The sequence below is a fragment of the Spodoptera frugiperda genome, chromosome 17 (assembly GCF_023101765.2).
Source record: "Spodoptera frugiperda isolate SF20-4 chromosome 17, AGI-APGP_CSIRO_Sfru_2.0, whole genome shotgun sequence".
In the NCBI taxonomy this organism is placed as follows: domain Eukaryota; kingdom Metazoa; phylum Arthropoda; class Insecta; order Lepidoptera; family Noctuidae; genus Spodoptera; species Spodoptera frugiperda.
The window spans coordinates 8,467,476-8,481,145 of NC_064228.1; the positions used below are offsets into that span (position 1 = coordinate 8,467,476).

The 13,670-nt window shown below is 47.5% G+C and overlaps 1 protein-coding gene across 3 annotated transcripts in view; it reads left to right on the plus strand.

Moving 5' to 3' along the window:
- Positions 1–13,670, plus strand: part of LOC118276831 (rho guanine nucleotide exchange factor 12) — a 199,432-nt gene that overhangs the window by 32,728 nt on the left and 153,034 nt on the right. For 2 of the 3 annotated variants that reach the window (XM_050700006.1, XM_050700004.1), the window contains exons 7-15: positions 786–1,364; positions 2,356–2,437; positions 3,058–3,161; positions 3,946–4,005; positions 4,454–4,554; positions 4,917–5,040; positions 5,375–5,438; positions 5,948–6,120; positions 12,301–12,458. In XM_050700006.1, the coding sequence (XP_050555963.1) occupies positions 786–1,364; positions 2,356–2,437; positions 3,058–3,161; positions 3,946–4,005; positions 4,454–4,554; positions 4,917–5,040; positions 5,375–5,438; positions 5,948–6,120; positions 12,301–12,458 (1,445 nt within the window). The remainder of the gene's footprint in view (positions 1–785; positions 1,365–2,355; positions 2,438–3,057; positions 3,162–3,945; positions 4,006–4,453; positions 4,555–4,916; positions 5,041–5,374; positions 5,439–5,947; positions 6,121–12,300; positions 12,459–13,670) is intronic. The other variant, XM_050700007.1, reaches the window with a different exon arrangement.

Genomic DNA, 13,670 nt, shown 5'->3' on the forward strand with positions numbered 1-13,670 from the left:
TCATGTAAAGACACCGAAAAATATATTGTCGCGTTAATCAATTAGTATTATGCATAGAACCAGACATGGTAGAAACACTAAAACAAACAAACTGACAGCTAAATCATACATTTATATATATTTATTGTAACTTTCGTCTCATCTGATGGGAATGGTGGTAACTGTACATCACACATCTTTACTTTTTAACTTTGGCAACACCAAGCACTTTGTTGTGTTGAGATTTTTGTTCTAATAGATAATAATGTTATGTTATCAATGTTGTAGTTTACACTTACTTTTTGTAAACGAGACAATCTTTCTTTTGTGTGAGAAGTTTTTGTAAAATATAAATCACAATCATACTTCTTTGACTTAACTATAGCGTTCGATATAATCGTTTCAATGGTTAAGTTCTTGATCTATTCCAAAAGTATTAAACAGTCAAACTTATTATACATCGGTTTTGGTCTAATCTTTCGATCCTCTATAAGGGATACAACGTGGATTCGACACGTCTAATACTCTATCAACCCATCGGAATTGGAGTTCCTCAGGGTTTCATACTGTCACCTCTCAAGTTTGTAATTAAAATAATGTTTTGAAACGATGACGATGGCATATTCATCATTTATGTTATTTGTTATTATAAAATGCACTCACAGAAAGACTATCTCAATACCTAGAGCTCACTTTGCAAGTTCCCATCAGCTCCACCGTAGTAAGTGTTAGACACGTACAAAGTTAGGGCGTCACGAAATCTCAGCACAGCACAGTCTGTAACATACACGCTTATGGCGCGGCAGCCGGGCTCCCCCGGCCCCGGGCCGCGGCCCAAGCAGGCCGAGCGCGGCGGCGCGCAGCCCGGCGGCTTCCTCAGCGGCCTGCCGCGCTCGCTGTCCAACCTCACGGGCCAGAGCCTGCGCAACCTGCGCAACAGCCGCGCCAAGCAGGCCGAGCCCGCGCCGTCCCCGCCCGCGCCCGCCCCCGCCCCCCTCGTGCGCCAGAACTCGGACGACGTGGCGCGGCGCCGGCCGCACCCCCACCAACACCCGCACACGGTGCCGCTGGTGCCCACCACGTGCCTGGACAACGTCACGCCGCCGCCGCTGCCGCCGCGCTCCACCGACCGGCCCAAGCGGCCCAGCATGAGCCCGCCCCTCAACCCGCTGGCCAAGCCCAAGCCCGGCCACAGCTCGTCGCAGAAGTACTACGGACGCTACTACGGCGAGCAGTTCGCGATGCACCAGTCGATGCACGAGCACCGCCGCTCGTCGCACTCGCTGGACGGCTCGCTGGACGGCGACCTGGACGGGCCGCAGCCCAACTCCATCGCCATGCAGATGAGTTACCCGCTGGTCAATGTGCCACCGCCGCCGCTGCAGGTATACTCCACTCGCACGGATTTTAGAACAATTTTATAAACAACACCAGAAATACATACAAACAGATATTATTCGTATTAAAATTGTATAATCAAGATCGTGAATCAGGGAAAATATAGTTTTTTATACGATTCTGTTCATGAACACCAAATGTTCAAGTGTAAATAATAGCAATGTACGTACCGTATAAAATAATATTGTTCTGAAACCTCGTGTCGATGCTCAGGTGGATGTTTTCTATGGATTCTCTATATTGTTGGGCTGAATGTTTCTCTGCCTATTTTTATATCTTTTTTCGTAGCTGTAGCTTTTACCTTTATTTTCTTTATACTTGAAAAATATTTGATATTTTTTCTCAAACCGCGGAATGTAACTACGTCGCACAAATGTTTATAATATAAATTATTTATATTTATCAAATGGTATGTATTTAGGAAGAATAATATGAAAATAAGTCTTTTGTAAATATTTCAGGTTCTTACAAAACTGTTTTATGTGAAAAATGCGTACAAGCATTTCCATGTTATAACATTTACAAATTGTGACTAACATTACTTCATAAGTATAAAATAATAAAGCCTTATTAATAAAATCAATCAAAAAGAACAATAATTGCTTTCTATATTTAACTCTGGCAACATTGTCGAATCATTTCATTCAACATGGTAACACTAATTATGTCTCGTCTATTTTATACTAAAATTGATATAATTATAATTCTTTATTAGTAAGGCTGCATACTATAAGCATGATACATGCTGTTTAGATGTTTAACACCAAGAAATATAAAATTTAGTTGATCTGTCAGAACATCAATAGATTTTCGACCTTATTAAAGAAATATTAGGGTTGAAAATCATTTAATGAATGAACCTTAAAACCTAGATTGTTTTTATCTATTTATTTGAGTGTTTCACATCTAAAAGCGTTCTCAACATAAATATTATTATATTATTTCTATGTATATAATTGTTTGTAATAATGTTCACAGACGGACAACCGGACAGGCGTGCCTGTGTTACACATGAGGAGTCGCTCGTCTCCCGAACAACTCGACACTGACTTGAATAGATGTGAGTCTTTACTTATTATTCGATACATTTCTGCTATTATTATAGCAGATAGTAGGTAGATAGTATTATGCTATGCTAGATAATTTGTCTCATCAGGTGTAGTTCATTAATTGGACTTTGTGATACCTAGCACAAATTTCCGTGCGTTTAGGCACCTCTGCCATACCTATTACTGGAAGCAAATATAACAGCTCACACTAATTTATTCATTTATTTATTCACAAATCAACAACAATATAGACTTACTTAGTAGTCATTTACTTTTATTTTGTCTCTTGCGTTAAATTTCACCGAGGGAATTATAACTATCTTTTTTTTTCTTTCTTTTAATTATTTATTTCGTTGTGCGATCCAAGTTATTCATGTCCCTAAGACGCGGCGAACATCATCATCATGTTTTCATGGTTGTATCTAGTGTAGATCCTGGTTGTAGGTGTTGCAACGGTTTAGGAGGTAGTGGCGGACTTGAACCAAACAAATAAAAACAAAATACTGCGGTATTATCTTGAAACCATGGGGTTACTCCAAAGTAGAAATATTTGTACCGTTTGACCATTTTTGCTTTTTAATGATTCAAATGAATAGTTTTTAACATATGCGATGTTTATTTCGTATTCCAGCAAGTCTAGTAACGTCTCCGCTGGCGCGGACGGCGCGGTCCCCGCCCGACACGGGCACGCCGCCCCCGGGGACTCCGCCCCCGCCCTACCACACCAACACACAGGTACGTGCTACCAGTGTAGCCACAAGTATAACACGTACCGATAAACGGGGTGAATAGAAACAAATCAGGTGTGAATAGGAACAACATTTTGTTGTGTTTTCACGTAATTTAGAACTGTTTACACCATTTAAATATTTTTTATTAATTCATTATTAAAACAAAAAATGCTCTATTAAAACCAAAAACATGAAAACAAACTAATAGCACTAATAAAAAAAAATCTATTCACCCGCTGAGTTTCTATTCACCCTATTTTACCGTTAATTTTTAGTAGATATTCGACTTTTGACTGACTCGTTGGTCGAGTGGTCGCAAGTGTGACTGCCGGACTAACTGACAAGGGGTCTCGGGTTCGATTCCAAAGCATTACTGAGCTTTTCTCGATTTTTCGAAAATCAGTCTGCAACTGTGTCCAGTATATGGCAATAGGTTCACCCCCTATTACATGGGATGTATAACACAAATGGTGAAAAGTAACTGTACATTGTATACTGTGCACCTCTGCCTAACCCTTCGGGGTAAAAGCCGTGACGTTGCTCAGTTGCAAAATCATGAGATTTAAAGGTTGAAATCTATTTGATTGGAATAGGATTGCTTAATGGTGACGCTTCGTCGCCCATTGTTTGTAGGTACCATTGAAATAAAGGACCAGATAGCTAAACAATAGGAATTATTATAGCTTTTATAATATTAATAACAATTTTACGTATTGATTCCAAGATAGCTGTAGTTTTGACATCGATCTGTGTGAATCATTTAATGACTTATTTTCAATTGATTCCAGCCATGCGCAGATCCACAGAGAGCCATCATCTCGATGGAAGAAGATGACTCACCCGCATCGGTAAGTAGCGGTAGGGGTAAGGGGGATTCAACTGACTTGGGGGGTTTAGATAAATGTCTTTTTACCGCATATTGTAAAAGGGGTAAGTTTCGCAAAATGAGGGAGATCTAGTCTTAATAGCCACACGTTATTTATGGGCATCCCCTTTTATATTATATATTTTTATAATATACTAACTAACGTAGGAAATGTTGAAATGAAAAAGAGAAAAGCTCTACTAGTTTCGTGTCATAGAGGGACTCTTCATCATGAGCAGCGTGCGCAGACGCGGCGGCGTTGCACAGCCTATTGTAGACTGTAGACGTCGTAAACTAGTAAAGCTTTTCTCTATTAATAAAATACGGGAGTAATCCTTGATTTTAAGTTGATCTCCTTTTATAATTTATATTCAAATACTTCTAATGCTTTTACATTGATATTCATAATACTTATTGATTGTACGTTGTAGGACACATCGACGTACTCCGGTTTATTCTCAAACCTGCGATCAGTACGGGAATCGAAGGCGCGCACAGCAGTACTGCTCAACTGGCTGCTGGGAGAGAGGAGGTATGTTACCCTTCTGGAGGACGTTTCTATTAAGTTTCTTTTAAATTATATAATATGTGCACAAATTCAAAATAAACGTAGAAAAGTATGTAATGTTTTCTATATTTCGAATATATGGACGAGCCTTTGACGAGGCTATATTTAATTTTGGTCACTAAGTTAAAATTCACGTCAAACTTGACATACGTTGCGCAGTATTTGCGCTATTCAAGATGAGTTAGATAGTTCGGTATTTTATTTTCATTCACTAATATTATTGAAAGATTCTATATGATTATGTATGAATAAAATAGGTTGGTTTACCTACTTAATTAAAATCTATATATTACCTTTTTTTTTAAACTGTGTGTATTGTATTCCAGATGCGCCTGCGCATGTCTACTGCTAGTACTAACGGACGGGTACCGCAGTGCCAGCGGGGTGCAGACCCACACGCTGCGCCGCTGGGCGTACGAGATACACTCCACCTTCCTCGTACCTAACGCGGTAACTATTGCACCATGGATGATGGATGATGGATGATGGATGTTGGATGTTGGATGTTGGATGATGGATGATGGATGATGAATGATGGATGTTGGATGATGGATGATGGATGATGGATAATGAATTATGGATGCTGGATGAATATTGGATAATGGATGTTAGATGATGGATAATGGATGTTAGATGATGGATGATGGATGTTGGAGATTGGATCATGGATGATGGATTATTATGGATAGTGTGTTGTATGTGGTGGATGATATACGATGTATGATGGATGATGAATGTTGGATGTTGGATGATGAATTAATATTAAATTGATGTTGTTCCACAGGTTCTACAGTTGAGCGGTGCAGACGAGAATATGGCGAATGAAATCGAACATGTTTTAGTTAATGGTAAGTACCAATTCGATTAAACGAACTTATAATGTCGGTAGTTGTCGATATTTACCCCAAATTAAGTTATAAAATGACATTTACACCTTTCCAAAAACTTTTTCTTATAGTGTTAGTTGTCGATATTTACCCAAAAGCAGGTTACAAAATGACATTTACACCTTTCCAAAAACTTATGGCCTATTTTAAGAACTTCTCTTATCTTAAAGTTACACAAACTATATCCATAATTCAGAAATAACAAAGTTCGATTTTAATTCACATATTTTGTATTGAGATCGCTTATTCAAATAGGTCGCAACACTAACATTAGAACTTAAGACGGGATATTTACCATATTTATTTATGTCTATGAGTTTCCGATATTTCGGCACTGTTGCAAGCGCCATGATCACGGATGATAACAGTGCTCATAGACGCCGCAACTCATTTAATTAATAACGAAATGATTATTTCATATCTCATTGAAGTAACATCGACAAAAACTAAACACTTTTACCTATTTCCAGAATACGAAAAAGAGGAGCTCCTCCGCAACGTGTTCCGCAAGGCGCGACAGAAGGCGAAGGACGAGCTGAGCCAGCAGCTCACGGAGTTCCAGGTCAAGCGGCAGGTCGGGCTCGGCACGCTCTACGGGCCCGAGGACAGCGTCATCGACAAGTGCGATGTCGATAAGGCACAGGTACGTCACTAGTTTGTATGATGGCTGCATAGCCAGCAGCTCACGGAGTTCCAGGTCAAGCGGCAGGTCGGGCTCGGCACGCTCTACGGGCCCGAGGACAGCGTCATCGACAAGTGCGATGTCGATAAGGCACAGGTACGTCACTAGTTTGTATGATGGCTGCATAGCCAGCAGCTCACGGAGTTCCAGGTCAAGCGGCAGGTCGGGCTCGGCACGCTCTACGGGCCCGAGGACAGCGTCATCGACAAGTGCGATGTCGATAAGGCACAGGTACGTCACTAGTTTGTATGATGGCTGCATAGCCAGCAGCTCACGGAGTTCCAGGTCAAGCGGCAGGTCGGGCTCGGCACGTTCTACGGGCCCGAGGACAGCGTCATCGACAAGTGCGATGTCGATAAGGCACAGGTACGTCACTAGTTTGTATGATGGCTGCATAGCCAGCAGCTCACGGAGTTCCAGGTCAAGCGGCAGGTCGGGCTCGGCACGCTCTACGGGCCCGAGGACAGCGTCATCGACAAGTGCGATGTCGATAAGGCACAGGTACGTCACTAGTTTGTATGATGGCTGCATAGCCAGCAGCTCACGGAGTTCCAGGTCAAGCGGCAGGTCGGGCTCGGCACGCTCTACGGGCCCGAGGACAGCGTCATCGACAAGTGCGATGTCGATAAGGCACAGGTACGTCACTAGTTTGTATGATGGCTGCATAGCCAGCAGCTCACGGAGTTCCAGGTCAAGCGGCAGGTCGGGCTCGGCACGCTCTACGGGCCCGAGGACAGCGTCATCGACAAGTGCGATGTCGATAAGGCACAGGTACGTCACTAGTTTGTATGATGGCTGCATAGCCAGCAGCTCACGGAGTTCCAGGTCAAGCGGCAGGTCGGGCTCGGCACGCTCTACGGGCCCGAGGACAGCGTCATCGACAAGTGCGATGTCGATAAGGCACAGGTACGTCACTAGTTTGTATGATGGCTGCATAGCCAGCAGCTCACGGAGTTCCAGGTCAAGCGGCAGGTCGGGCTCGGCACGCTCTACGGGCCCGAGGACAGCGTCATCGACAAGTGCGATGTCGATAAGGCACAGGTACGTCACTAGTTTGTATGAGGGCTGCATAGCCAGCAGCTCACGGAGTTCCAGGTCAAGCGGCAGGTCGGGCTCGGCACGCTCTACGGGCCCGAGGACAGCGTCATCGACAAGTGCGATGTCGATAAGGCACAGGTACGTCACTAGTTTGTATGATGGCTGCATAGCCAGCAGCTCACGGAGTTCCAGGTCAAGCGGCAGGTCGGGCTCGGCACGCTCTACGGGCCCGAGGACAGCGTCATCGACAAGTGCGATGTCGATAAGGCACAGGTACGTCACTAGTTTGTATGATGGCTGCATAGCCAGCAGCTCACGGAGTTCCAGGTCAAGCGGCAGGTCGGGCTCGGCACGCTCTACGGGCCCGAGGACAGCGTCATCGACAAGTGCGATGTCGATAAGGCACAGGTACGTCACTAGTTTGTATGATGGCTGCATAGCCAGCAGCTCACGGAGTTCCAGGTCAAGCGGCAGGTCGGGCTCGGCACGCTCTACGGGCCCGAGGACAGCGTCATCGACAAGTGCGATGTCGATAAGGCACAGGTACGTCACTAGTTTGTATGATGGCTGCATAGCCAGCAGCTCACGGAGTTCCAGGTCAAGCGGCAGGTCGGGCTCGGCACGTTCTACGGGCCCGAGGACAGCGTCATCGACAAGTGCGATGTCGATAAGGCACAGGTACGTCACTAGTTTGTATGATGGCTGCATAGCCAGCAGCTCACGGAGTTCCAGGTCAAGCGGCAGGTCGGGCTCGGCACGCTCTACGGGCCCGAGGACAGCGTCATCGACAAGTGCGATGTCGATAAGGCACAGGTACGTCACTAGTTTGTATGATGGCTGCATAGCCAGCAGCTCACGGAGTTCCAGGTCAAGCGGCAGGTCGGGCTCGGCACGCTCTACGGGCCCGAGGACAGCGTCATCGACAAGTGCGATGTCGATAAGGCACAGGTACGTCACTAGTTTGTATGATGGCTGCATAGCCAGCAGCTCACGGAGTTCCAGGTCAAGCGGCAGGTCGGGCTCGGCACGCTCTACGGGCCCGAGGACAGCGTCATCGACAAGTGCGATGTCGATAAGGCACAGGTACGTCACTAGTTTGTATGATGGCTGCATAGCCAGCAGCTCACGGAGTTCCAGGTCAAGCGGCAGGTCGGGCTCGGCACGCTCTACGGGCCCGAGGACAGCGTCATCGACAAGTGCGATGTCGATAAGGCACAGGTACGTCACTAGTTTGTATGATGGCTGCATAGCCAGCAGCTCACGGAGTTCCAGGTCAAGCGGCAGGTCGGGCTCGGCACGCTCTACGGGCCCGAGGACAGCGTCATCGACAAGTGCGATGTCGATAAGGCACAGGTACGTCACTAGTTTGTATGATGGCTGCATAGCCAGCAGCTCACGGAGTTCCAGGTCAAGCGGCAGGTCGGGCTCGGCACGCTCTACGGGCCCGAGGACAGCGTCATCGACAAGTGCGATGTCGATAAGGCACAGGTACGTCACTAGTTTGTATGATGGCTGCATAGCCAGCAGCTCACGGAGTTCCAGGTCAAGCGGCAGGTCGGGCTCGGCACGCTCTACGGGCCCGAGGACAGCGTCATCGACAAGTGCGATGTCGATAAGGCACAGGTACGTCACTAGTTTGTATGATGGCTGCATAGCCAGCAGCTCACGGAGTTCCAGGTCAAGCGGCAGGTCGGGCTCGGCACGCTCTACGGGCCCGAGGACAGCGTCATCGACAAGTGCGATGTCGATAAGGCACAGGTACGTCACTAGTTTGTATGATGGCTGCATAGCCAGCAGCTCACGGAGTTCCAGGTCAAGCGGCAGGTCGGGCTCGGCACGCTCTACGGGCCCGAGGACAGCGTCATCGACAAGTGCGATGTCGATAAGGCACAGGTACGTCACTAGTTTGTATGATGGCTGCATAGCCAGCAGCTCACGGAGTTCCAGGTCAAGCGGCAGGTCGGGCTCGGCACGCTCTACGGGCCCGAGGACAGCGTCATCGACAAGTGCGATGTCGATAAGGCACAGGTACGTCACTAGTTTGTATGATGGCTGCATAGCCAGCAGCTCACGGAGTTCCAGGTCAAGCGGCAGGTCGGGCTCGGCACGCTCTACGGGCCCGAGGACAGCGTCATCGACAAGTGCGATGTCGATAAGGCACAGGTACGTCACTAGTTTGTATGATGGCTGCATAGCCAGCAGCTCACGGAGTTCCAGGTCAAGCGGCAGGTCGGGCTCGGCACGCTCTACGGGCCCGAGGACAGCGTCATCGACAAGTGCGATGTCGATAAGGCACAGGTACGTCACTAGTTTGTATGATGGCTGCATAGCCAGCAGCTCACGGAGTTCCAGGTCAAGCGGCAGGTCGGGCTCGGCACGCTCTACGGGCCCGAGGACAGCGTCATCGACAAGTGCGATGTCGATAAGGCACAGGTACGTCACTAGTTTGTATGATGGCTGCATAGCCAGCAGCTCACGGAGTTCCAGGTCAAGCGGCAGGTCGGGCTCGGCACGCTCTACGGGCCCGAGGACAGCGTCATCGACAAGTGCGATGTCGATAAGGCACAGGTACGTCACTAGTTTGTATGATGGCTGCATAGCCAGCAGCTCACGGAGTTCCAGGTCAAGCGGCAGGTCGGGCTCGGCACGCTCTACGGGCCCGAGGACAGCGTCATCGACAAGTGCGATGTCGATAAGGCACAGGTACGTCACTAGTTTGTATGATGGCTGCATAGCCAGCAGCTCACGGAGTTCCAGGTCAAGCGGCAGGTCGGGCTCGGCACGCTCTACGGGCCCGAGGACAGCGTCATCGACAAGTGCGATGTCGATAAGGCACAGGTACGTCACTAGTTTGTATGATGGCTGCATAGCCAGCAGCTCACGGAGTTCCAGGTCAAGCGGCAGGTCGGGCTCGGCACGCTCTACGGGCCCGAGGACAGCGTCATCGACAAGTGCGATGTCGATAAGGCACAGGTACGTCACTAGTTTGTATGATGGCTGCATAGCCAGCAGCTCACGGAGTTCCAGGTCAAGCGGCAGGTCGGGCTCGGCACGCTCTACGGGCCCGAGGACAGCGTCATCGACAAGTGCGATGTCGATAAGGCACAGGTACGTCACTAGTTTGTATGATGGCTGCATAGCCAGCAGCTCACGGAGTTCCAGGTCAAGCGGCAGGTCGGGCTCGGCACGCTCTACGGGCCCGAGGACAGCGTCATCGACAAGTGCGATGTCGATAAGGCACAGGTACGTCACTAGTTTGTATGATGGCTGCATAGCCAGCAGCTCACGGAGTTCCAGGTCAAGCGGCAGGTCGGGCTCGGCACGCTCTACGGGCCCGAGGACAGCGTCATCGACAAGTGCGATGTCGATAAGGCACAGGTACGTCACTAGTTTGTATGATGGCTGCATAGCCAGCAGCTCACGGAGTTCCAGGTCAAGCGGCAGGTCGGGCTCGGCACGCTCTACGGGCCCGAGGACAGCGTCATCGACAAGTGCGATGTCGATAAGGCACAGGTACGTCACTAGTTTGTATGATGGCTGCATAGCCAGCAGCTCACGGAGTTCCAGGTCAAGCGGCAGGTCGGGCTCGGCACGCTCTACGGGCCCGAGGACAGCGTCATCGACAAGTGCGATGTCGATAAGGCACAGGTACGTCACTAGTTTGTATGAGGGCTGCATAGCCAGCAGCTCACGGAGTTCCAGGTCAAGCGGCAGGTCGGGCTCGGCACGCTCTACGGGCCCGAGGACAGCGTCATCGACAAGTGCGATGTCGATAAGGCACAGGTACGTCACTAGTTTGTATGATGGCTGCATAGCCAGCAGCTCACGGAGTTCCAGGTCAAGCGGCAGGTCGGGCTCGGCACGCTCTACGGGCCCGAGGACAGCGTCATCGACAAGTGCGATGTCGATAAGGCACAGGTACGTCACTAGTTTGTATGATGGCTGCATAGCCAGCAGCTCACGGAGTTCCAGGTCAAGCGGCAGGTCGGGCTCGGCACGCTCTACGGGCCCGAGGACAGCGTCATCGACAAGTGCGATGTCGATAAGGCACAGGTACGTCACTAGTTTGTATGATGGCTGCATAGCCAGCAGCTCACGGAGTTCCAGGTCAAGCGGCAGGTCGGGCTCGGCACGCTCTACGGGCCCGAGGACAGCGTCATCGACAAGTGCGATGTCGATAAGGCACAGGTACGTCACTAGTTTGTATGATGGCTGCATAGCCAGCAGCTCACGGAGTTCCAGGTCAAGCGGCAGGTCGGGCTCGGCACGCTCTACGGGCCCGAGGACAGCGTCATCGACAAGTGCGATGTCGATAAGGCACAGGTACGTCACTAGTTTGTATGATGGCTGCATAGCCAGCAGCTCACGGAGTTCCAGGTCAAGCGGCAGGTCGGGCTCGGCACGCTCTACGGGCCCGAGGACAGCGTCATCGACAAGTGCGATGTCGATAAGGCACAGGTACGTCACTAGTTTGTATGATGGCTGCATAGCCAGCAGCTCACGGAGTTCCAGGTCAAGCGGCAGGTCGGGCTCGGCACGCTCTACGGGCCCGAGGACAGCGTCATCGACAAGTGCGATGTCGATAAGGCACAGGTACGTCTCTATTTTTGTGGTTTTTGTTGTGTTGAAAATTTTCTTTGGTGATATGTTTTGAGATGTGTATATTGTTATAAAAATAAAACTAATGAGTATATAAAAAAGTTTCTTTGGAAAAGTTGTTTGTTATCATGAGTACAAACTTGTGTTTAAATATTTTTCATTAATTACCATCACCTTATATTAATTGTTATTACCCATGATTATGAGTGTTGTAAAAGGCGACTAAAGGCTTACAACCATTTGATAGATCGCAGGTAGTATAGTTTTCTGCTAAATTTATTATATTACAATTTACAACGCCCGTTAAGTGTGATGTTAGAATGCCTGGTTATCGTTGAACATACTGTAGTTAAAAAATGTGTCTTATTATATTATTATATTCATTATTAGTATAGTTTTTGTAGGGTTAGGTGTCAGTTACTAGTTCACTAATACCAGGAATGAATCAGCAGAAAGGAAGTTTAAAACGTACCTTTTTAAACCCGTTGTCCCCCCCCCCCCCAGGAGCTGGTGGTGGTGGAGCAGTTGATGTGCGGTCAGCTGCGCGCGGTGTGCGCGCTGCCGGCCGGGGCTGCGCACGCGCACGCCGCGCCGCCCGCGCACGACGCGCACGCCACGCTCGTCGCCGCGCTCGTCGCCGCCGCGCTCTGTCTGCACTGCAGGTGGGGACCACTATTCACTGTCCTAATCGATCATAATACCTAACCTACACACGAATTGAGTTTATTTTCAACAATATTTTCTCCTACACTAATACATTACGTTTATTTTCTATCTCATGAGAATCAAAACTCTGAATACTCCACAAACAACAAAATACCGTATTCTTTCTTAACACGTCTGATACGCACTTGTCACTTCTCTGGTGGTGCAGGGGCGGCACTAATAACTTCCCGTCAGGTGGCCTGTCTACTTATTTGCCTCCTTTTCCATAATAAATATGGTATAGATAAAAGAAAAATAACATATATATTCAAACATTCAAGAGATATTTGTATCATTACATAGGATTGCAAACGACCGAAATAATCACATAATGGTAAACAATCGTTGCTGCACACGCAACAACAGAAAAATCACAGAGATACAAGAAGAAATGGGTGTATTTCATCGCGGTTTTAGAAACAACTTATGTTCTGTGAACGAAAAGTCTTTTACGACTTTGTCCGATAATGAGGCAGATAATCCGAAACGCCATCCAAAGCCTCTTATTACTTGTTTAGCTTTCATTAGTTTGGTTATAAAATCACACCGTTTAAAATGACTTCAACACTTGAAATCTTTCCCCTGACTTTGTACTATAAGGTCGGCTTACATTACCTATAACAAAATAATATCGTCTATAAGTCATGCGTGTTACCTATGATATCATCACCTATGATATGATATCATTACAGGTAATACGACGACGACTATACTATGTAGCAAGACAAAAGGCCCTGCTATACCCAGTCTGGGAACAAAAATCGGACCACAAAAATTCTCCGTTGCGACGCATAAAAAGATAAAAGTAGCAATGCTTTTAATCAGTTTTTATTACTTCAAAGTGACGTCAACTTTATTGTATTTGATATTATTCTACATTAAAATATGAAGACAAAAGATTTTACTGCACGTATTTCGAAAGCACTGGATCATTTTGCCAGTTGATATATAAAAGTTAAAAGGCCTGACAAAGAAAAGTTTGTGTATATTTAGGAAAAATATGAGATTGGATGTTATGACTGTATGGTTGGTGTTGTGGTATTGTGATTCCCGCGCCGGTCAAAAATGTATAATGGCATTTTCTGAGTCAAATGACTATTACTAGCCCTGGAGTTAGGAAGTTCGGCGGTGTTTCACCCCCGTGTCTCGGAAAGCACGTAAAGACGTTA